The sequence below is a fragment of the Podarcis gaigeae genome (genome assembly GCF_964106915.1).
Source record: "Podarcis gaigeae genome assembly, chromosome: 1".
NCBI classification, from domain to species: domain Eukaryota; kingdom Metazoa; phylum Chordata; class Lepidosauria; order Squamata; family Lacertidae; genus Podarcis; species Podarcis gaigeae.
Window position 1 is genome coordinate 91,032,085 of NC_139678.1, and position 25,940 is coordinate 91,058,024.

A 25,940-nucleotide genomic window follows, 5' to 3' on the forward strand; every position below is an offset into this window, starting at 1 on the left:
TTGCTATATAAAAGTCATCTCTAGATTTTCTGAACGCCACTAAAATATAAACACTGGACAAAAGACCACCTTCCCCACTTTTCTGTGGTCAAGTACTATGTTCTCAGAGGCAAGCAATTCCCAATGTTACTGCAAAAGCTTTTACTTGCCTTAAGGTTTGGTGTTTGGGTTTGATCTACAATAAATCTCATCAAAATATTAAACTGTTGATCAAATGGAAAAGAATCCCTAGAGTGGAAAGAAAAGAAAACAATGCATGAAAACAAATTCCATTACAAGTCACAACAGTTATGCACACACGAGGCCACATTTGCACATGATGCTAATCCACAGTTTGTAGTATTTAGATCAGCAACCTGTGGATTAACTATGGTTAATCTCAAACAACTTGCAATTGTAATTGCTGAAGCTGGCTTATTTAAACTAACCATAGTTAAGACTAGCCACTTTCAGGTTTGGATGTCATGGGAAACCGATTAATTGAGAGTGCAAATAAGAGCTTCTGAAGTCATCCTCCAGGCTGTGTGGGGTGAGGAGCAGGGGGACGGTAACTTCCAGGCGTGTTGTGTCTTGTTCTTGTTCTCACATATTGCATTCACCTATGGTTTACTGAGGTGTGCAGACTTGGCTAATGTTCAGCCAATAACAAAGGTTCTAGAAATATAGTTCTCTCTCTCTACACCCCCTTTCTGTTTCTTTCGATTTTCCTTTTCTTGTAAGATCTTGTCTCAGATGGAGAAATCATGCAGCACTTACCACTCACAGCCTGGGCGATGGAGCACAAAAAACAATATATATACTGTATTTTTCGCCCCATAGGACACACTTTTTCCCCTCCAAAAATGAAGGGGAAATGTGTGTGCGTCCTATGGGGCGAATGCAGGCTTTCGCTGAAGCCTGGAGAGCGAGAGGGGTCGGTGCGCACCCCCTGGGCTCCCCTGGCTTGCGCAGAGCTGCCTCTTATCCCGAAGCCCCGGCGCGCTGAGCAGTCGCGCCGGGGCTTCAGGTAGCTCTCCGCAAGGCGCGGGAGCCCGGCACCAGGCTCCCGCGGCTTGCGGAGAGTTGCCTGCGCGTGCTGAGCTCAGCACGCCCAGGCTTGGCGCAGCTCTCCACAAGGCGCGGGAGCCCGGCACTGGGCTCCCACGGCTTGCGGAGAGTTGCCTGTTCTGGGGGCTTGGGTCGGGGGAAGCTCGGGCTTCCCCCGCCCCAGCCCCGTGCCTGGGTGGGAAAAATTTCCCCCCCTTTATTTCCCCCCCAAAAAACTAGGTGCGCCTTATGGGACGGTGCGTCCTATAGGGCGAAAAATATGGTATATATATAGTCTCAAATGCAAACATGCAAAAAAAAATTGCAAAGATGGTTCTTTGGGCACTGCTACATGCAGCCCTTGTTTCTTTGACCTGGGCTTTCATGGAAGCCCTCTGAAAAGGGAGGGAAGCTCTATAGCATAGTGCTTGAACTATAGTTTGTTAAGGGTGCAAGGAATTGTAGTTCTGCGAGGGGTTTCCCAACAACTCTCTGAGTCCTTAAGAAGCTGCAGCTCCTAGGATTCTTTGGGGGAAGCCATGACTATTCAAGTTGTAAAAGAGTGCCTTGAATGTATGGTGTGGGTGTGACATCTAGGCTCAAATGTTTAGGCTGGTTTTCAATGAATGGCAGGGTTCCTTCAAGTAGTAAATCAAAGTAAATAGCTTCTCTCCTGAAATGTACCAGGTGTTACAATGGCGTGGTTTAGATATACTGCTAAACCAGTTTACTGTTAGAGAAACAAGACTACCCGAGATTCAAGCATAAGCACTCTCCTCTCCCAATGTAGCCATGAGAATTTTATTGGAAGCATCCACGTCCCGGTTGAAATTAGTTGTAGTCGCTTACGACATCCAAACTAGGAATTGCAGTTAGTTTAAACTGTGGCTTATTTCAAGAATGTGGAATCTTTGGCCCTCCAGATACTGTTGAACTACAATTCTGATCATCTCTGATGACTGATCAACAGCTGGGGATGTTGAGCATTTTATTTCTATACTGCCCTTCATCAGAGGATCACGGGGGGGGGGGGGGTTACTATATAAAAACACAGAAAAGACATACAATAATAAAAAAACAATACTTCCCCATACACACAGTTTAAACGGTCATCAATTGTTTAATCGTTTTTATTCATTTATTAAATTTCTAGTTGTTGATATCCAACATCATCTGGAGGCCCAAATTCCCCATTCCTGGTTTACTAAAACAAGCCAAAAACCACAAATTGATCTTAACTTGTTTCGATAAACCATGGCTTAAACTAATCACAGAATGGTCTAGATGCAGCAACAAACTGTGGTTAGTTTAAATCTAGAAATGTTCTGCTGATCTCCTCGTTGTGGTTGCATCAGAGGAGCAGGAAGTAGGGTGTGCTTGTGCATAGGGTCCAAGCAGGCTTCTTCCTGTGATGTTAAACTACGATTTCATGTTATATCCAAAGAGGACCATTATGTCTAAATGTCTGGTGAAGTCACCTTGCTGGTAGGTTCACAGGTCATCCATTGTTATTTGCAGACACACTACCTTGTTACATCCAGAGCTTTCTGCACTTTTGCCTGTACTGAGCCCAGCAAGTCAGCTCCCATCTTCTTGAGCAACTGTGTCAGCAGGACAAAAAGCCAATCCTGCAAATCATCCTTGTGAATAATGATGAAGTCTACCAGGGTTTCAAGAAACATGCTGAAAACCTATAAGAAATATAGAGATAAGGGGGGAGGGAATAATAGTTATAATAACACCGCAAACATGTCCAAAAGAAGAAGAAAAGGGGTGGGGTCTACTTTAGATACGGAATACTTTTAGAAACAATGTTAGCACTGTAAACTTTCAGGATGTGCCATATTAAACATATAAAAGAGGTGACATGAAGGGGTGGGGGTGAGGAGGAAAGAGAATACACTTACTCTCTGTAGTGAATTCCACCGCAAAACAGGCCATGCAACAAAACAAACCATTCATTAGTACATAGATATGGAGAACCAAAGCCAACTGCTCTAGGGCAGTTTCCCCCAATACCCAGATAATATGTGCATTCACATAAAGTTTGAGACATTTGTTTTATTATAGGCTAGAGTTAAGTGTTTACAAATTGATGCAAGTAACATATTTTGAAACAACCGTTCTTACTGCACATTAAGGAGATGTTCTGCCCTAAATGAGCCCTACTTCTGCAATGCTCAAGCTTCAGGAAGAAAGGCAGAAATATTCTGTAGTGAGATAATTTCTTTATACCCCCACTTCCTTCACTAAGAAGCCTTAAAATATTACACACAAAGTCAAATCTGTTTCAGAGCATAATGACGCCGTCAAGAGATTGAGACAACCAAGGTTTCAATAATAAGCTTGTTTTATACCAACAAAATGCTTAAAAATATGTGTACATTCACAAAATATTACAGGTTTATCTTACAAGATCTACTTAAGATTTTACCTTGCTGTGTGGGTCAGCAAACATGCGTGTGAAGATCTCACACAGTCTTTTCAACTCAACTCGGCTGAAACACAAAACCCAAATGATAATGTTTTAGATCTGACATAAAGTATCTGTAAAATGCGGGAAAGGAAGTATTTTACCCTTACTGTCCGACCATAAAATGTGTGGTACTATGAAATACAGTTCTTAAGATTGGTCATATTCACAAACAATATATTATGTGGTGCTATTAATTCAGGATATACCAATTTTATATGATAGTTGAGTGTAATGAGTCTCCCTCCTACTGCCGGCCTGATGACAGGCCCACAATTAAGACCATATTAATAAAAAATGATTTAATCTACACTGCTTTACTTCACAGCCCCAATTTTAAGATGCTGGTTGCCAACTTTAAAACCACAAGTGTTTGGGGGCTGGAATATTCCAAAGACTGCCTATCCAACATGACCCTATCCATCCACTGAGATCTTCTGGGGAGGCCCTGCTTTGCATCCCGTCAGTATTAGAAATACGCCAGGTGGTTACATGGGACAATGCTTCCTTGGTTACAGTACTCCCTCAGAAGGAGAATTAGCTTCTTCCCTTCTTTAGGGAGACTGCAAATGCCATTGCTGTGGGCTTTTAGTTTAGGGTGATCACCTGCCCTCTATTTGTTTGCTGTTTGGCATATGGCTGATCGGGCTTTCCTCTTAGGTTTTTTTCTGCTGTATAACATTTTATTATCACTGAACTCTACAATTCTATGATTCTAAGGGATGCCAAGGGTCATCTAGCTCAACCCCCTGAAATGCATGAATCTCAGCTTAAGCATCCATGACAGATGGCCATCCAACCTCTGCTTAGAAACCTCCACAACACACACACTCATTTAAGGGCATTCCTTAATCCTGAGTTAAAAATAAAGGGGGGTATAGACAATCAATCAATCAATCAATCAATCAATCAATCAATCAATCATACCTCTCTTAAACTTACTAAAACAATTACCTCAGTGTCCTTTGGCTCTTCAATAAGTTTTGTAGACCTATTAGCCCCTCTTTCCTCTCAGACCAGTTGGAACTTGCACAGTGATTTAAGACCTCGGCCACATCTTCCGTCTGCCGCAGATAGTGTGGGATACCTCCATTTCGGGAACCGTAGGAGCGCTCTGAGCAAGCACTTGATGCGTCACTGTTTGCATCATCATCAGAATACATCCCATATGGCTCATACCTTCGTCTCACCGGCTTTTTCTGGTGGGGGGAAATTAACCCTGAACTTAGTGGGCTCCACATGATCACACTGAAGCAAAAACTAGGAATTTAACACCAAAGAAGCCTGTTTGACCCTGCTGGTGATTATGGCATAAAAACATTTAAACCACAATTAAACTGCATCAGGAGCCTTAGTGAAGAGTGGCATAGACTGCCCTAAAAAGGACAAAATATAAGCAGTGATAACAGAAAAGGCCCCATGAAAGAAGAAACTACCGATAATGAGATAACATAAATACTAATATAGAAAAGAACTGCAGAGATAAAACATGTAGCTAACAAGCCAGTGATTTAAACTGGAAAAAGAGAAATATTCTGTTGCTGATATCACTTTGTAAATAAATAAACAAGGATTGCCTCCAAATTCACCTATATAAATTCAGATTTTATATAGTATGCCATATTTATGGTTTTAAGTGTTTGTTGGTTCTTCTTTAATAAACAAGAGTCATTATTGTGCTAATACAAATTTCGTTTAGTGAAAACCAATGTCTTGAAAGCCCAGGTTTGCAAGTATGATATTTAGCAATGATAAATGAATTTCTGAAATGATTACATCACACTCCGTAAAAGCTACTCAAAGAATACATTGGGGAAAGATGTGAACACTCCCTCTAGTCCCAATGAAATTCAAATTCCAAGAAAATGTGGAAGACGAGCACAGGGAATCCCCTGCCTGCTGGCATCAGCATAAGATCCAGGTGTCCCAAAATTAGCATTAGGAGAGGTTCTTGTTTTTGGAATTGTGTATATTTATGGAAACGTGGAGGCTATCACTAGAGTGCAATAGGCTACTTTGAAAATTCATACTTACTTTGGATGTAGTCCTTATTGTCACATAATGTGTGTGGATGGCAATGCATTATGAAGAATGGCAGCTATATGCCAAATGAGAGACCATCTTGCCTGTGTGTTCCTGGAAGACCTGTTCCCTGCCTTGCAGGCCTTCCCCACCTGGCCTGGGAGCGCAGAGCCCTGAGTGACTCCAGGTGAACTGAACACTCTTGGGCTGGGGTGTTGTTTGGTGAGGGGGGTTGTTGCTGTTGGTTTTCTGTATCTTTATTTTAGATCCTGTTGCGATTTATGTGGAAACTGTTCAGTTTGGCTGCGTATTTTAAAATATTTTATTTATTGTTTATGACTACTTTTGCTATGCCGTGGTTCTGTATTATTTTCATGTTGTAAGCTGCCTTGAGAATGTTTTGAAATGTGAAAAGGCAGCATACAGCAAAACAACAACAACAACAACAACAACAACAACAACATGGAATATGCTCCCACCCTTGCTAGAAATACCTAATTGTGCTACGCAACATCAAATAACTATTATTTTCAGAGCTATGTATTACACCCGATTTCCTTATCTTTCCCACCCTCTACATAATTTAGCATATATGCATATACACATGTACACAATAGTAATGTTTTGTTTGCATAATTCATTAAAGAGATTTTTTTTTCTTGGCTTTTCTTGTTTTCTTTGACACACACACAGACACTAAGTGAATGATACAGAACGTGTTTCTGAGGTCCCAATTCCGCAGCTTGATAGGACTCCAGAGCTGGGCTCTAACATATCAGAATATGCTCTAACATATCAGAATATCAGCACCATATGAATTCTGTAACAGGAGAAGCAAAAGAAAAAAAAAAGAAAAAGAAAGAAAAAGAAAAGAAAAAGAAATAAAGGAAAAGAACTTAACAACAACAAAAAGTCAAAAAGTCAGGCACTAGTACCTTGCTTCTGGAGTCTCCTAAGAGCTGTATGCAGGAAAAGATTGAAGGGCGGGAGAAAGCATAAGAGAATTATGTCAGAAGCTTATGCAGGGATTGCACTTGCAACAAAAATGTACAAGCAAATGTGTCTTAGCAAATAAAAATATAAATTCAGTCAGATTTACTTCAAGCAACACAAAATTAAAATGGGTACAGAGCATGGCACCAAACAGATTGATCTTCTGATCTCACTTCCCAATGCAACCTAAGTCCTCTTCAATTCAGGCATAGGTGATGTGCACTTAGCATTCTGCCTTCACTTAAAGCCAACATTATCCTATGCCATTCTGACACTTTTATACAACTCCAATAAAAAAGAATTGCAGTCCTGATTATCCTACGCTTCTGTTCTCCTTAAGGTGGCATTTGAGGACATGTTATCTCTTACCAGCCACAGACACAGAATCCAAGACAGGGAAGAGATAACAGGCTCTCTAGCCTCACAGAAAACCAAATAACTAAGAGCTATTTTTTCTCCAAAGTTGTTCAAATACACTATGGCAGGCATAGGCAAACTTGGCCCTACAGATGTTTTGGGACTACAACTCCCATCATCCCTGACCACTGGTCCTGTTAGCTAGGGTTGATGGGAGTTGTAGTCCCAAAACATCTGGAGGGCCAAGTTTGCCTATGCCTGCACTATGGTCTCCCAGAGCTCCCTCCCTCTCTCATAGCCAGCTGGGACTTATTGCTTCCCCTGAATGTAAAATCTATTTATCCCAATGTTTTTCACTGACCTTCAAATCAACAAGATTGGTTCTGTACACTGATTTCATGTTTGCTAGGCAGAGACAAAGATGTTTCTTTTGACCAGGTTCAGTTGTCTCCTTTTACAGGTACAGAATTTAGTGTGTGCCAGGACACAGAATTTGACCTGCGGGGCTTTGTTTGAAATCTTGTTTGGTGGGATAAAGCCTTTTTGGAGCAGCATCTAGACTTCTCAAATACCAAGGTGGAGGGGTAGGGAGCAGAGAATGCTGCTTTTGTGAGAAAGACTACTAGAGATTAGGGGATTTTTTTTCCAGTGAGAAACAGAGAAAGGCAGGAGACTGGCTACCAAAAGGAAAACAGCTGTCTTTTCACAATAGTAACAACGATAAGAAAAACAGCAAAATTCAACAGAAATAGACTTTGGGGGGTTTCTTGTTCTACTGCAACATCAGCTGGACCTGGGTATCTGTCAAACAGGGGTTCAATAAGTCAGATAACTGGTCTGCTGCTCTGCATATCTTCAGTATGAGAAGGCCCTATTTTACCAGTTCTGGGGTTTTCTGGATTGGGCTTGCATTACTAGTCGGCGATGCAAAATACCACTACCTTGAAGTAGAAACAAATTGTCTCTGTGTTCCATGTGGAGAATTGATTTTATGATATACTTGTTGAGGGCAGAAACTGCAGGACCCTTCTCCCTATCAGTCTTTAGACAGATGAAAATAACTGACGTGTGTATGCTTCAGCTGACAGGGTAATCTGAAATTTTATTTTGGGAAAAAATACAGGCCCCAACTTCACTACAGCCCTTTCTTTATGGATTTATGATTTTACTGAGGCATGGGAGAGAGAGCGTATAATTCACAAGCTGCACCTCAGGGCCAGTAGTTCCCTGTCAACTTTAACAAACACAAGAGACAGCTTGTACTGAAGTACTGGAGGCCTCGCTAGCTATCCATTCTAATGGAAGCTCTTCAGTCGTGGGTGAGAAAACAAAGTCAGTCATGGATGAACATTTTCATTCAGTAAAAAAATACTGAGATAGGTGGACCCATAGTCTAGGAGCTAGAATCAAGCCCACAGTGTCACTCATAGCAGAACACATTGTACTTAGATGCACTTAATGGATGATTTTCTGGAAATGAGAAGCTTTCAGCAGAGCACTTCTAAGGCCACATTCACGCCACACATTTTAAACACTATGATACCACTTTAAATTGTCACAGCTTCCCCCAAAGAATCCTGAGAGTTGTAGTTTGTTAAGGGGGCTGAGAGTTGTCAGCAGACCCCTATTCCCCTCACAGAGCTACAATTCTCACGAGTTCCCTAGGAAAAGAGATTCATTTTTAGCCTTCCAAATGCACCAACCAACCTTCAGGAGCCAAGCAAAATTTGTTAACACGTCTGGAGAGATTCCCAACCTTTTCAGGCCTGGAGGCACATTTGAAAATCAAAGGAACTGTTGTAGGAACTGCAAAATACCCATTTCACAGAAGTAACAGCAGTACTCAGACCCACCCATCCATCCATCCATCTATCTATCTATCTATCTATCTATCTATCTATCTATCATCTATCTGTCTATCTATCCATCCATCCATCCATCTATCTATTAATCCCCAAAAAAGAGTTAAACACACACACACCCAAACACGTAAAACACAGAGCAAAAAAAGTAGGCAACACCCCCCCACCCAATTCAGGAAACTTCCCAACCAACACTCCCCCCCCCCCCAAGTAAAAAGAATAAAATAAAATAGGGAGGGGCAGGGGCCTTGGTGAGCATCATTGGAGGATTTGAGAGTGACCCCAGATACCAACCACACCAGGGACACCTACTGTGCTGGAAATCAAACCTGAAATATCTAGAACTAGAGACACAAGTCCTTAATGTCTTACAGCTGAAGCATCTCATCTACCATGGTATATAACTGTTGAACAGAGCAGACAGCAATTCAGATACTTTGGCTGTGCTCCTAAGTGCATTTAGACGGATTATGACTCATCCAAATAAATGAGGTTTACTTCCACATAAGGCTAGTTAGGATCAAACAGTTAATGCTTGCAACTCTTCACTTCTGAGACTACTAGTGTCAATATTCTCAGCTCCAATGCCAGCAGTCACAACAGCTCTGCCTCTTGTGCAGAACGGCTGTGCATTAACTAACTTTATTCCACATATGCCAAACTCCAAGACAGACATTTAGGCAGTGTCACGCACATTAAAAAGGAACAGTTATAAACAAGAAACAGGAGAATGTACGTACAATAGGCAGCTTTAAGTCAGTTTCTGGTGTTGGTAGCATTGTGTTTTCCTTCTTACCAGTGCATCCGCCACAGCAGCCTCCAGATCTGTGCTTGTGCTGAGGACTCGCATTGCATTCATAGAGGCAGGCAACCTGCCTGGCTGTCCGAGCCCAAACCGGTCTGCACAAAAGACAATATTGAAAGGCATCATTAGGGGAGTTCACAGTCCCTTGGAATATTAATAAGGCTGCTGGCCAGGAATGAACCAACACAGAGAGGGAACTCTCACCATGGCTTTAATTATTACCAGGCACTGTTTTGTTTTGTTATGATCAGACCTCTTTAGCACCACAACAGACTTGTCAAAATGTAGAGTCCTGTTACATAGCTAGCTAGGATCCCAGACGTAGCATTGGACAAGTCACCAGAATACTTTCCTATCGAGAAACAGAGGGGAGGGAGTTGATCTCTTTTATGGTGTCTTTTTAATGAAACAACCTCTGGATATCACTCATTGTACAAAGGATGATGCATGAGTACCACAACAAGATTTTCTTTTTCTGCAGGTCCTGCAATGTGTACTTTTTAAAATACTATAGAATAGCTAACAATTACTCTGACAGTGGCCCAGGACATGACTTAGCATGAACTAGCAAACATGCGGATTCCAGAGTAAAGACTGTGGCCTTACTGTTGATGGGCTACACAGAGGTAAGCCATGCTTTGGCTTAGCATTACATCTGAATCTGGGTTTTCACAGCCTTATAGAAGAAAGATTATAATAATAATAATGATAGAATGAATTTCAAAAGGATTTTTTTTTCAACAGCTAGCGTAGGTTATCAATCAAATAAAAATCACAGTGTTTGAGCTTTTTAAAAGCAACAGTAATGTAGAAACATGGCATGCCAATCCTACTCTAGCTGTAGGCAATTAGCTGAATGGTGGTGTATATCCCTAGTCAGTTCAGTGGGGCCCAATCAGCATCACAAAGTGGATGACTGTATGGATATGAACTACCTGCAACAGCAGAAGGCTGCCTCCTTGCATATTTCCCTTGCTAGATAAGGACAATGATAATCTGCACTACTGAACCATATAATTTGCTACTGTGCAATAAGTGATAAAAAGGTAGTTTGCATGCAAATATTTTAGGGCACACTAATTAGAAACAGTATTTGCTTAAGTAGCTTCATCTCCAATGAATAGGAATTTCTTGCAAGGTTTAATGGGGGTGTGCCGATTCAATAACAACTGATGCAGGAACCTAGGCATAAACAGAGTAAATTCAACAGGAAAAATCATTTGTGAGCTCCGTGAACTCTGCAATCTTCTCTCAGATAAAAGTTGCATTCAACTTTGATGCATTCGATATTTGTTTAGGTCTGCAGGAAGGGAAGCAAGATCAGATCTACTATGGCATAAAGGAAGAATCGATGTTAAGAGGCCAAAACCAATAATTTTCTAAACATTGGGGCAATTATACCAAAAGTTTTTCATTTTTCAAAATGCGTTACCAAGATAAGGCATTTTAAATTTACAACAAGCACATTTTCTAAAAATAAAAGTAGACTACATGCGAAAATTAAACGTTTTTAATGGAAAGCTTTTTCTGAAAGCAATTGACTGATGTTTACAGGGAAATAAAAACTGCATGTTATTACTATTCCCTTTTTTAATGCACCTAGTTGCAGAAGCAGCACAAATACTTGCTTCAAACGTCAGTTTTGTTTCAAGTAGATCTTCAAGTAGAAGACCTGGTGGAAATGTGACAATGTATATGGAGTGACAAGCCAAATGCACTGTTATGAAGTTTTGTACTAGTCAACCATAATTTTGTAAGTATCAGTAAGTATCTGGTGCAATATAACAGCCACAATCCTATAACCTACCTACTTTGTTAAAGCCCTCCACTGTTCAGTGGAACTATTTGAGTAGGAGGTTTCAGAGAATCTACAAATAGCAGGATAACTGCACTTATGTCTTTGGCTCAGGTGGCATTGCTCAGGTCTCACTGAAAGCCAGAATTTCACCTCCTGGATTTGCATGTTCCAAAATTTCAGTAATAGCAGAGATAAAATGAAGTGTATGATCCAGCCAAAGCTAACCACTTTCATTTGTTTCAATGAAAGAAATGAACCACTAATCTGCATGGGGTTTAAAAGTGCTGAAATTCAGCTGGGTCATGGATTAGGGTAACATTTCTACTATTTGTGGAATATCCACAGTTGAAATATAGAACTGCCATAGCGTTGCCCCATTGAAAGGTACACAGGAATTTTGGGACGTGACGTTTCCCCACAGACATGGCAAATCATTATTTCTATTGCTACCTGCTTCCCAAAATCAAGGAACTGGTTGCACTTTCATACATGGTAAACTGGCCCCAGAATGTGCCACATGCAGCTTACTAGGCTAATTTCGTGACATGCGAATGAACAAGAAAGTGATCAAAGAGGTATGTGCAACCAAATTTGCTCCAGAAAACATACATAAATCTAGTACTCTTGCCCAGAAAGTAATCACCAACTTGATTTAATACATCAAGATCCCAACCACCCTGGCAAGAGCTCCAATACTGAACAATTCTTTGACAAATCATGAAGTAAAAGAAATCTTTACATCCCAGTGTGGTTATGGCCACCCTCCAGGAAAAAGGCATGCCACTGGGGAATTAACTTTCAAGTGAAAATATTACTTGTGTAAGTTGGTAAAGAGTGAAAATCTAGCTCCAGCAATGCCAGTTGAAATGCTCACAATTTTCATAAAAGCCAGAACTGAATTCTATCTGTCACATGTTATCAAGCAAAACTAAGACTGCATTAGAAAAGGGGAAATAGTTTTTTAAAAGATGTGGATAATCAGAATGGTAAAATAAATCATGTCATAAGCCTTTAAAATACCCAGCAGAAACAACTAAATTAAACTCACATTAAGTTACAAGGTGGCATGCAGCTATATGCCCTACTTTTAGCAAATGGGAAGAACCCATGAGATGGGTGACGATGCAATACATGTTTCTATTGGGACAAATTCTGGGCTTGTCAGTCCCTCACTCCAGAAGAGTATGTTTTCAGTGTACTAAAGCCCATTTCAGAGATATGAATGAAGTTCTCCAGTAAAGTTTCAGAAGAGCACAAGGCAAATCCCAAATAATTTTTCAATGACACCCATTTTGAGACAAATTCTACCAAATCTGGCACCTTTCAAATGTATAGCACAAATTCAAATAAATCATGACCTATAGAAATCTATACTACTTGGCATTAGAAACTAATGCAAATCCGTAAAGACCCAGTCCAGCTTAAAAACCCAAGCTTCTAATTGCTTGATTTGTGCCTTTCAGTAAATAAGAGCTTTATAAAGCTTGGATAGAACATCATTTAAAAAATTGTATTTACCAAAGAATATTAAACTGACTTTTGCTATTTGCACACCAGAGAGATACACTGTACAACTGAATTTTGAGCCACATCCTTGCTGCTGGTCAGCTCTGCAATTTATTTATTGAACATTAGAAAATTGTAGCTCCAAGTGATGTTATGCGCTTCCTGTGGCTGCTGTGAAGCATGCCCCAAAATACTATGCAATCTGTCTGAACAAATGCATAGAAGATACATCAACAAAGCCCTGAATCGCCATTTTAACATTGTTTCCTTTACAGGAATAACAGTATGCAAAACCCAAAAAACCAAGCCACCTTTTAAAAAAAAACGCATTCAAAACTTAAAAGTGACAAAAGCATGTTTAAAAGGAAAAAAAAGAAAGCCTATGACGGTGGTGGTGGTGGTAAAAAAAGAAGAAGAAGCACATGCTAAATGAAGAGCGACGTTTGTGACTGCAAATGTTAAAATGGCAATAAAAAGAGACACTATTAAGAAGCAGACTCATGCAGTTAGCACTTGTTCACCTGACTGCCCAACAGAATCAGCAGTGGAGAGAGCGCTAGTGGACCTGGAATGACGTCGAGAGGCTGCAAGTAGAAGGAATGGCAACACCCACAGGATTAACACACATGTACTCAAAACAGAAAAGTGCCACAGTCCAAAGAGGATGCACATGATTAATACCAACACTGGCGTTACATAGTGAAAAGGAAATGGCATCGCATATGAATGGACATATAAATCGAGTGCCAGCCCCACAAGCAGGACCAACACCCAAAGCTCCCTTGCTCACCCCACCCTCCCCCTCCAGCTATGGGGCATGATGCATGAAAAACAGAAGGGACCCCTTTTGAGACTTCGGAGTTACGTGCAGTCCAGCAGAGACCGAGAAACATGAATCACCTGCCGGGTTCAGGAGAATCACGGATGAAAACATGAAATGATCAACTTGGAAGCAATAGGATTTAGGTATGGTCCGTCTAAATCCTATGGCGGAATCGCAATGAATCCTTAGAAACTGTGCTTGCAAGTGTTAAACCTCAGTAGTTTCATTCATAGATGCGAACCCATGGTCAATAAAAAGACAATTTGTAGTTCAGGGACAAACCGACAGCGCCGGAGAGGAGCAGAAAGACAACATAAGGAAATAACTTTCATGACATATATTTGCTGCAGAAATTATATCCCCAGTACCACAAAGCAGGTAACCTGTTAAAACTGAACATATGATGCTACCATAGACATATTCGGGCTCCCTCTTAGGGGTAGCATCTCTCCCATTCCCCAGGCAGAGCGGTTTCCCCAGTTCTGCTAACCCAGAATCCATTAGCATTGAACGTGGGAACTTCTGAATTTAAAGCAAGTGCTCTGTCGAGAGTCTAATTAGGGTACCATATGGTCTGGACAACATGCAGCTACAGTACGGAAAAGAACAAATCTGGATTTGAGAGGAGATTTGAATCATTAATGTTAGTTACAGGCTTTACACTAAATATAGAGTCCTGAGGTCAGTTTTGTAGCTGGAAAACATCCAAGCACCCAAAAAGTAAAAGGCACCAGCACTGACAAATAGTCATTTAAATCATTCACAAGTGCCAATAGAGTTAAGCAGTCTGGTCACAGTATACTTACCTTTGGATCTAAGACAACGAAGAGTTTGTATCATAATGATGTATTGATTAATACAAAAATCAAAGAGGTCACACATTATACCGTGGAAAGAAGCAGATTTGGCTGGGGAAAGTGTCATTTAAATACTTTCACCGCTTATTTATTCAGCTGCTCAGTCTGCAGTTGTACTGCATGCATGCTCATGCTTTCACTAGTTCTGAGCTCAGTTTTGGATCTGAAAGAGCACCCTTCACTTTAACAACTAAAAGAGTCTAAGCAAGAATAGAGCCGAGAATTTGGTGGTTGATGTAAGATGGCAAAGATAAACCCTGCTAAAAAATTTTCTTCGTTTCATATACTCTCCATTTGATCCCATCTTGGATGTTTCAGATAGCTATATGTGGGCCCATTTTGCATGTCACATTATATTATACGTAGTATAAAACAAACTGTGGCTTTGTGTGAACTAGCAGTTATAAAAAAAAATGATTATGACTTATTGGAATAGATTGTTATAAGATCTGTGATCTTGTATATTTTGTTGTTCTTCAGCTTGTTAAACTTCCTTGTGTATAGTAATATAGATGAGTGGTATACAAATTAAAAGTGACGTGAAAAATGAAAAATTGTTGCTAAAAAGTTCCCATAGTTCTCTTCCCCGCCTTCTGCTGCCGCCATGCTGCATACGGAAAAAGTCAGAGTCTGGCTTCCTGTGTTGCCCAAATAAACTATTAATATAATGTGATGTGCAAACCGGGAGATGAGCCAGGGTAGTACTAACATTATTTAGCAAATCTATTTCAAAGTCTATAGTTGCATTTTATATAAAATGCTATTAAACTCTTAAAATTGAATTTTGATTTAGATTATCACTAACAGCAGTATTTTTCTTATCTTGCCTTACTAGAAGAAAAAATATAAATTTGCATGTGTTAAAAGCTAGGAATATGTACAACCGGTTGTATACTTGGACAGTAAGAAAAGCATACAGCTTTGCATTAACAGTTGAAAAGTTTCTAAAATGGTACATTTGATACATGCACATGCGCCACTAAGACCTCTTTGGGTTTTAGTTTTTAGTTATAGTATATGACTGGAGAAAACAACATAAATATTGGTTCCAATATCATACACACACAGAGAGAGAACCCAACTGCTCCTTTAAATTCATATTTTCTGTGCCTGTTTGCAAACTTTGCAGCCCAAGAACTGAGTCACAGAACAACAGGGGAAAGAGAAGAGTCTTCCAAATGCTTAAGCAATGCATAGAGATTCCCCTGTATTTCCATGCTGTGCTCCACATGTTGCATTGATCATTGCCAGGCTATGCAGCAACAAATGCCCCCCTTCTCCTAGCCCAATGGGTAAACACTCTCAAACATTGGCAATACGAGGCTGAGAAGACCGGGGTTTGTGTTTTTGCTCAGACCTTTTTAAAGCCATTCCTTAATCATCCTTTAGAAAGTTATCTGAAACATTCCAGAATTCAGATTAATATTAATAAATCTTAGTTAAAGAAGAGAGGATGGTTCCTGAACACACAAATCCCTAACCTTGTTTTAGCTGTAATAGATCACCGAACTAGAGAAATTTTAATTATCAACAGTGAGTAGAAATGTTTTCTGATTCACCTATGGCAGCAATAGTCACTTATCAAGTAGAAGAAATTTTTGTTTTTTGTTATATTGTCATTCTATCTACTATATATTTTTGAAAGCTGTGTGATGTCTGTCCATCCATTAGTTCTCTAAGCCTTCAGACCTTTTAATTGGCATGATGGTTCCTGAAGCGGGTTTCGGTCTATGTTTGGAAATCACCAGATGCCATTTTGAATCAACATGGATTGACTGAACCTTTCAAAACAACACTGATTTGGACACATATGAAGATATAAAAACTGCCAGGCTCCTTCTGCAAGAATTCTCTTCAGAGAAGGACCTGGTCCTCCCAAAGCAAATACTACAGAGGAGCAGGCTGGATCTGGGGCCTTCAGAGTTCAAGGCATCCCAACACCCTTCACAAGACACAGAGGGCCCCTGAACAGAAGCTGAGCTGCTACTGAGTCCAGGGGAGCTCTGAAGCCTATAATTGTAGACCTAGTGAGCTGGAGTGCCTAAAGGCTATGAAGGTTCATGCATTAAAGCTTCTAGTTTCTAGTTTCTAGAAGGAAGCGCTGGAACAACATCCTTGACATGCCTTGACTGGACTTCCTGTGTTTTGTCCTTGGACTGCTCCTGGGCCTTGCTTCTTGTGTTATCCTTACGTTCTGGTTTGTGACCAGACCTTTCTTTTTTTAGGACTACTAGATCTGAAGCAGGACAGTAACCAATTTTTGCATGATGGCTGATGAGATTGAGGAGAACATTTCTCCTTCCACTAAATTTAGATTCAATTGGATGCCATTTTGAATCAAGTTGGCAGACTGAATCGTTCTAAACTGCTCACATTTGGACACCTCTAAAAGATATCGTCACCAGTGTCTGAGGCCTACAGTTGTGCTCTGGATGTGGATCTGAAAGCTCATGGTTTAAAGACTCCTTTTCCCATCAGCAATGTCAGAAACCAGCCTCTACAGGTGTCACACACAGCAGGGTTACATAACATTTGCTTTCCTCCACTATGAAATCTCAATGAGCGTTGGGTATATTGTGCTAAAATGCGAAACACAGAGAGTGGTACTCAATTATGTCTTACTCAGAGTAGACCCATTGAAACCAATGGCCCTAACTTAGTCATGTTCATTTCTATCCCACCCTTTTTCTCCATGGAGCTCAAGGTGGCCTGTACATGGTTCTCCCCCTCCTCATTTAATCCCCACAACAACCCTGAAAGGTAGATCGGGCTGAGAGGCAGTGACTGGCTCAAGGTCACCCAGTGAGCTTCATGGAGGCCGAGTGGAGATTTGAACCCTGGTCTCCCAAGTTCCTAGTCCAGCACTCCAACCTCTATGACAGGCATAGGCAACCTTCTGCCCTCCAGAAGTTTGGGCCTACAACTCCCATGATCCATAGCTAACAGGACCAGTGGTAAGGGATGATGGGAATTGTAGTCCAAAACATCTGGAGGACTGAAGGTTGCGTATGCCTGCTCTACGATACACTGGTCTACTCTGAATAAAACTTAGCTGAACACCACCCAGTTCTTAGTACATGATCACAAACTACCTGTCTGCTTTAAGCAAGTCACAAGTACCATACATTGTAGAATATACTGGAATGGTATTTTATATTCAGACTGAATACTTCTACAAAATCAACTGATGCCTTTCAAGGCTTCAGGATGCTCAGTTTCCTTCAGAATATCTCGCACAACTAATTAACCAATAATACAATAAAAAGCATTCATTACGAAGAACCAAGACATTGCACTACTAATTTGGAAGCACAGGTTTTTCTTTGGACTAGGGTTGTTGGACCATAATTTTAAAAGCAAAACCATGGAACTTCTGTGAAATTGTGATGAATCCATTATGCCCTATAAATACAGGGCATTTTAATCGCAATTACAGCTGGGGATGGAGTTACCCTGCGACAGCAATCTTGTTATTGCATGCATGCAAGCCACAGGATGGAGTGCATATTGGAAGAGGGGGAAAGAAAATGTGAACACACTTTCTAAGTCCCCCCACCCTGTGAAAGCCAATATTACATTGGATCTAAATGCCACCAGCTCATGTTTTGAGGCAGCATCACTCTTCCCTGAAGTGATGAAGGCTGGCTGCTTTCAGAAGTGCTGGATTTGTCAAAACCATTGTTGCTCAAATGCTGTTAAAAGAACTTGGAAACTATAACAAAATGATTATTATTTTTAGACTGGAGGATCTTCCTATTAAAGGAAAGCAGGATTTAAGCATGCAGAAGGGAAGAGAAAAAAGTGAGGGTCGGAAACAGGGAGTGTTGGGAAGGTGTTTTTTGTTTGTTTGTTTTGCAATTAAAAAAAAAGAGAGAGTAAAACAAGCTCATTCCACCTAGTGATGTCTTGACTAAGCCACAAAAAAGGGGGAGGAGAAGGAAGGGCCCTTAGAAGCTCTAGCGCCTGCAGGTACTCACCAAGTGGAGGGAAACCCCGAGCAGGGCTTGTATCTCGGCTGCTCTCACGGCTGGTATCGCGGCTGCACCCCTGACTCACGCTGGGTCGGGGGATACGGCTGCTCCGTGCTAGCATGCAGCAGGGAGGGTTTCAGAGAAGGTGAACACAAGTTTAATGAGGACACAAAGCTCAGACAGGAAAGTCACATTTATGGTCATTATTGACATTAGTAAAAAAGGAAAATCATGGGCAGCAGCAGCAGCCAACTCTGACTGGCCACAGACCAACCGCAATGCATGCCAAGTGGCGCTTTATTGTGTTGCAAATCAGCACCCCTGAGAGGCCTGCCTGGCAGGCAATCCCGGTTGGTGTAAGTGGTAAAGGGACAGAAGATCTTAGTTGGAAAAAGAGAGGGTTAGACTTTTGCACATACAGAGACCATGCCAAACTGCTGAGGCTGAAAGAAACATTGTGGGAAAGAGATATGCTTTTAGAGGGATAACCAGATCAACAAGGATTTAGCCATGAACCACTAAAGAAAGGCCACTTTTACAAAAAGGAAAAAAAAGGTCTTTTACAAAGGCTTGTCATAGTAATAGACAAATAATGTCAAAGGAAGGTAAGCAGGACATTCACTTATCTAGAACCTTCTCAAAATATGCTATTATGACGATGTCCCTGATCGGTTAGCATTGCTACAGGCACCCTTGCAGGATTCTCTCTCCTCTCTGCCCTTCTTTTCTCCTCAAAATCCGGCATGCCTACTCAAACATGAAGTGGAATCTATTCCTTTGGGTTTCTATTCAACAGCACAACCAAAATCCAGTTATTTGTTGGAGAAGAATACAAATAAGCACCTGGAGAGCACCAAGACTGAAAGGTGTCACTACAGAGCCCTTCAGTTTGAGAATAAAGAATATGGACTGAAGATGAAAACCAAACAACTGGTGCATCATTTGCTTCCACAAACCCATCCTGTTATTGCAAACTCTGGATCAGTCCACCGGCTCAGTGAAACAATGATCTGAATACTGAGGCTGAATCATAAAATTGTGAACTGAAGTGCGGTCTGACTGAACCAGATTGCAAACAGGGACAGCGGCAGACCTACATTTTTGCTGCCCTGAGGTTTGAACTGTTATGCGGGGCCCTTTGGAACCAGCATTGAGGTCCAGGTAACCACTTCAACTTAGGGATTGTTCCATACAGATCACCACATTTAAAAAAAAAAAAACTTCTATGCCTCAGATTTTGATTAAAATTTATGTGCCAAAATATCTCACATGTCAAAATCACTGATGTGAACAAAAAAATTCCTACGCCTTATAGTTTTCGAGTTATGGGAGGGAAATGTTATATACATGCATGATTAACTTTTTTAAAGCAATGTGGACTATAGCTGCTTCTGGGGTCCCTCTGGGATTAGGAGCCCTGAAGCCTAAGCTTCGTTAGTTTCATCCTAGATGCGCCCGTGATCAGGGATAGGGATCTGCTTGTAACACGTGATTCTCATGATGCAGCAAGAGAAAGCAGAAACGAACCTGCAAATCTATAAAAAAATCCATTCTGTTCATAAATAGATAAACAAGAGTGCCTGAGTAGCAGAAAGCATTCCACCAAGTGTGAACTATTCATGACAAAAATGAACAGCTGGAGAAAAATGCACAGGGAGGTGCACTCTATATAGATTGCACTATGCTGGGTGACCTGATTAAATGCCACTGTAAATATCCATATGGCTTTAGTGAGGACGTGGCTTATTAGAGAGTATTCACAGGCATGAAATTTTCACCTTTCTGGTATCATCCAAACTGCCTATATACTGAATTCTTCACAGATGACATTTAAATAAGGCCACTACCTGACCAAATTTTAAGTTTAAAATTTTTAAGTTCTGCTTTATTGCTAGCCTATAGATAAATCTATTTTTTTCATGTATTTAAATGAAAATGTAATATATAAGCAAAAGTAACAATTGCATGTATTTTTCCCCTACCACAACAAAAGTTACGCTGTATCCAAAGAGGACTCAGACCTTACTCTGGAGTTCTTTCTGCTCTGAACAGATGTCTTAATTTGGGTTCATGGGAATCTAGTTTGTTTTCCTGGATCAACTGACTCTCAACAAAATTACAGTTTTCTCATTGTGATGACTGCCCTGGTTATCAGCTTGGTATTGATGTCCTCTGCCATTTTCTTAAGAATAGCTATGCCCTTCTTTATCTTGTTTCCCTTGTCTGCATTTTGCCTTCCTTCTCTGTGCATACAACCAGAAAGCCTGTCCCCAGATCTCAACCAGAAAGCCTGTCCCCAGATCTCTTCTAGAGAGGTAACCTCACATCCCACATTACTACTAAGGCTTTGATTGCCTCTCTCACTCACCCCACTTGCATCTCATAAATCTGGTTGAAATTTCTGCTCAGATCTTGTATGCCTTCTGTGCTGTCATTCTATCCTGTATCTTGAGCTCTGACCATGTATGTGTCTCCCCCTCCAGTCCCACCTGCTTTCCTAATCCACTCTTGCCTGTTCACACCACCCTTCTGAGTAATACCCCTCCCCACCTTCTCACTATATAGAAGGGTCTGGTAACTTCTGTTTCAGTGTATCTGAAGAAGTGTGCATGTACACGAAAGCTCATACCAAGAACTAACTTAGTTGGTCTTTAAGGTGCTACTGGAAGAATTTTTTTTGTTCACGCCTGGAATTCTGATATTGACTTTAAAGTCGCTGTTTCCAGTTCTACTCTGCTAGTTTATCTGGAGGTCTCAATTGCAGTTCTGGTCAGCAGGACTGGATTCTATGCTGATGAATTGTGATGTAAACCAGAACTCCGACCTTCAAAATATAACCTGCCAAGGCTACCATATTTTTTACATTGAAAGCAGGCAGCCTGTCTTGAACATCAGATATCTCTGATAACTGGACAGCTGCTTTTACTGAGCCATAGAACGTGCACAATGGTTCTACATATGTTCATTTGTGGGGAGGAGAAGCTACAGAATAAGTTGAATAGTTACTTGAATGGTAAACAGTACACTAATAGGTTCGATTTTCAAGCAGAGGCAACAACATGATATATATTTATACATATTTTTTTCCTAAGGGAAGGTAGAGAAAGAAAATGTTAGCATTCACCAACATCAACATGAAATATGAAGTAGCTAAATTCTGTCTTAATGCTCTTGACAGTACATTTGAAATGATAGGATGGAATTAAATCATGAGAGTGGCAACTGGTTGTTGTTGTTTTTTAAAAAACAAGTATTATTTTCTGATTAAACCTGGGCAACCTCCACCTAAGGTGGCTTCACCTAAAGTTCTACTAGTGTGGAATTAGGTGGAAGTTTTACTGATTCAGTGGAAAAGAGGGCCTTGCCATTTCAAAGTGCTCTCTCAACAGATTCCTCTTTCCTCATTCTGGAGTCACAGAACTTTGTGGACATGTTAGCATGACTCTGAAAGAATGCAAATCGCTAATAAAGTTCTTAGGGTGGACGTTTAAAGAAGGCCATCATAGCCACCATGTTATTGTGGTAATACCAAGTACCATGCCGTGTTTCTTCAGTCTCTTTGTTCTGCACCGAATCCAATACAAATCTTACCTAGACCTATCCTGTTTGGACTGGTCTCTCGGCTGCAGCCCTGGCTTCGAGGGACCTTGCTGCGTTTTTCAGCAGGGGATGGTGCAGGGTGTCCTCTGGTTGTTCCACTGCTCAGCCCACCGTATGTGCTTCCCAAGAGCTTGCCAGGGGAACTGGATCGACTGCCAGCTAGACAGGAACCACAGATATAAAACAAAAATATTCAGCTTATCTTAAAATGACTAAATCTGCCCGGCTCCATTTAATTAAAAAATATATCAAAAACAAAATTAAAGCAGCAAAGTAAACCCAGAAGCCACCCATTTGTTAATAAACATGTCTGACCACTTCTGAATTACGTATTTCAAAAATTATGATGGATTGAGAGGAAGTACCTACCTTAAACAAATACCCAGTTCACACATAATGAGGCACTCCTACAAACCACAGTTTGTGCATGAAAGAAAGCTCAAGTGCCCCCTATTTCCACCTCCCCTGTTCTTCTCTACTCTCATACACCCAGGCTGCAGACTAGAGGATGCCTCCTGATTTCTTAAACCACAATTTCCCTTGATATCCAACCAGGAAATATGGTTTTATGAAGGCAGAATGGGATCCAAAGAACTGCTCAGCTCACACAAGGGACTTGTAGCAGCCCAGTGGAATTTTTTTTATTATTATTTTAAAACTCTTTCAGACTGCCTTGTGTTACCACACAACCTACTTTTAAAAGTCCCTTCAGTTTCAAAAGCACTTTGCAATGCTGGGAAGTGGGCTCCTGTTAAAAAAATTAAAATCCAACTGAACTCACCATACTAGATGCAAGATCCTTTGATCGTGAATTTATCTTTAAATGCCTTGCTACTAGTAAGTAGGTTCTATACATCTTGAGGCATCTTGCATACTTTTTAAATTGAACCTACAATTAAGAATGTTTTTCCCAACCCAGGAACTACAATTTAAACCAGTGCTGCTGCTTCTGTTATCTGAACAAGCAGCAAACATTTCATTTTTATTATTTTAAGAACTTCTATACCTCCTCTATCCAGCAAAGTGTCATTCATGGTTGTTCGCAAAGCATTCTGTTTTCCATTTGAACATTTGAAGAGGTGACCAAAAGCACCATGGTCTTTTTAGCAGAAGCCCTAAAGCACACTTAAAAGGGAGCAAGCCCCATTGAACATAGTGGAGCCTACTTCTGAGTAAACATGCATAAGATTGTTCTGCTAATTCATGCCAAACTACCTGGAGACCATATAGAAAAACACATTCCTGATTTGTACGTACATTTAGAAGATTTGGGCTCTTGATTATATGGGTCTCTGCAGCTTATCTTCACTCTATAATCTACTGTACTGTACAAGACAAAAATGCCAAATCTTCCTTCCAATTTACACTGAACTTAATCTCACATGCATCAGCAAGACTAAGCTGCCCAATCAGAGCTGTGTCAGAAGAAAGTCCTACTGAATTACGTAGGGTTTACTCCCAGGTAGTGGGGATAGGATTACAGCCTAAATTATGCTGATGGATAAAAAAGAACACCTAGTTTTTAAGTCATAGCAGCTTAAAGTATGAAATGTCTTTATATATGCACAGGTATTCTAAGTACCTAATGTGTATACCAAAAGCCGTCCAAGTCTAAATTCTCATTTTTATGGGTACTGGGGGGATTAAAGAGGGGCAAGTATCCTGAATATTAAAATAGTTAAAAACAGTAGCTTGAAAGACAGCACAGACATGGAAACAGGAGTGAAAAAACAAATAAGGGGTTCCTTACCACCAGCAGGGTTAGCTGATCTGGATCCTGGATTATGAGAGTAGACCAAAGGACAGGCAGAGAGTGAATTAGAGAAAGCGAGACAATACAAAGTTCAAGAAGCATTGCTAGTTGCACACAATACCACTTGCTTTTTGACAGACACATCACTGCTTGCACCATGCAGTATATTACACAGCAGGGCCTTTCTTGCCAGCATGTCAACAGAGACACCTATTACCTGAACTTATGAGCTGGCAAATGACCACTTGGGGGGTCAAGCAAAAAAGAAATGTAGTGCCAGCACAGAGCCTTAATCAGTGGTATCATGAGCTGGCCTTGCACAGCAATTAGATGCAGTGTAGCAGGACATGCAAAGCTGTTGCTGGTCACAGACAAATTACTAGCATGTCTGCACTGGGATAACTAGTGGGTCCATGATCCAACATGCACATCAATCATCCCAAAGCCAACTTCTGCAGCACATCCTCCCCCCCCCCCCCCGCACAAACGCTTCATCCCCTTAAGAATGTATTGATTTTGTTAAGGATTTAGAACACAAAGAAAGATACCAGTAAAAAAACAAACATGATCAAGAAACCAAGAGCAGCCCCAATAGCTATATTGCTCACTAGCAATCCCTTATAATGGGACTGCAACTTTCACAAGCAGGATAGTAAGACTGGCCTGCCAAGCACCCAATGAAAGAACTGCAAGATTCAAAGATTAGGGCTCTAACAATCAATGTAAAAAACACAACATCAGGAAAACTGGCATTCTGTCAGGGTCAGTGGGAATGCTCATACCATGCAACACAAAAAACTTGTGAATATGCTACTGGTAATATCATTTTTTCTCTTTATGCAAATACACAACATTAAGCACCTAAACACTATTTTACATATTCTACATTATCCCTTCTTTAGAATTATTTTCACACACCCAGCACGTCAGCTTAATTGAGAGATGCCCCAGGTGATCAGGAATCGGAGTGACTAACAAGATGCAAATTAGCAAGTATCATATGCTATTCCCCTTAACTGATCAGTAACCACAGATCATACAGTACAGTAACAAAGGATCAGAGAGCCAGCTATTATTTATGACATATGGGCATCCATTTTATTTTCTTCAGCAGTCATCAAAGATGCAGACCTTTCTGCACAATGTCAGCACTCAACCAATCCAGCCAAAGTCCCACCTTCCTACTCTCCAAAAGACATGCTCCCATGATGCTGGATGAATTACAGGGTGAATTGCACAAGACATCCCAGAGAGATGGATAGGGCCTGATTTAGTGGACCTCCTCTGGGGTGAAAAAAGTAGGAAAGCCCTTTACAAGTAAGACTGGCAGACACCACAGATTAGAAGCAGCTTCTAATGAAGGAGTATTCTTCCATGCTTAGCACAAAGGAGTTCATGAATGTGTGAAACACAAGTGAACAATTCAAGCAGCATATTAGGAGATAAACGCACGTGATCATAATGAAAGAGGAGTGGAATGTACACAGGGATAGTAACCATTACCTAGAGCCCTCAAATATCCTGCTATTTCTATATCAGTGTACCATTTTATAATGAACTGGAGTCCTAGCCTTGGATAAGGCTGTTCCACACAAATGATATATACTGAACGGAACTGATTGGAGTGAATGGAATATGTGCTTTCTACAAGGACAGGCAATGAAAACAAGCTGGAAAAATATAAAGCCTCCTCAACAAGACAAAGCTAAATGGCTTCTTACGCTGGGACTGTGAAACTACTTTAGCCCGGCTGCGGCCTCGAGTGTCAGCAGGTGATGAGGTGATACTAGTGGTACTTCCAGAGCTTTGCCTCCTTGTGCGGATCCGGCCTAGGGAAAAGGGGGGAAAGAAGCAGCAGTTAATTAATCCAAGTGATTGTGCTTTAAATATCTTATCCTCTCACCAACACATTCAAATTGGGATGAACAAATCTATAATAATAATAATAATAATAATAATAATACTTGTACTAAAATGTAAATGCATCCAATTTTAACTAGCGTTAGAAATATGGTTAAAACCACAGTATCAAAACCAGGAATGAATATTTAGGTGCAACCCAATGTTGCATGAAATGGGACTTCACCTCTCTCC

At 40.7% G+C, this 25,940-nt stretch overlaps 1 protein-coding gene across 21 annotated transcripts in view; it reads right to left on the reverse strand.

The window, feature by feature from the left end:
- Positions 1 to 25,940, reverse strand: part of CLASP1 (cytoplasmic linker associated protein 1) — a gene marked incomplete at its 5' end in the record, with an annotated part of 162,964 nt that overhangs the window by 37,905 nt on the left and 99,119 nt on the right. For 12 of the 21 annotated variants that reach the window (XM_083732126.1, XM_083732135.1, XM_083732128.1 and 9 more), the window contains 8 exons: positions 150 to 228; positions 2,554 to 2,717; positions 3,461 to 3,524; positions 4,454 to 4,698; positions 6,457 to 6,480; positions 9,530 to 9,633; positions 22,085 to 22,252; positions 25,568 to 25,675. In XM_083732126.1, coding sequence (XP_083588252.1) covers positions 150 to 228; positions 2,554 to 2,717; positions 3,461 to 3,524; positions 4,454 to 4,698; positions 6,457 to 6,480; positions 9,530 to 9,633; positions 22,085 to 22,252; positions 25,568 to 25,675 — 956 coding nt within the window. Of the gene's footprint in view, positions 1 to 149; positions 229 to 2,553; positions 2,718 to 3,460; positions 3,525 to 4,453; positions 4,699 to 6,456; positions 6,481 to 9,529; positions 9,634 to 13,363; positions 13,427 to 18,499; positions 18,608 to 22,084; positions 22,253 to 23,843; positions 23,871 to 25,567; positions 25,676 to 25,940 lie in introns of all 21 variants that reach the window. The other 9 variants (XM_083732125.1, XM_083732139.1, XM_083732132.1 and 6 more) reach the window with 3 other exon arrangements.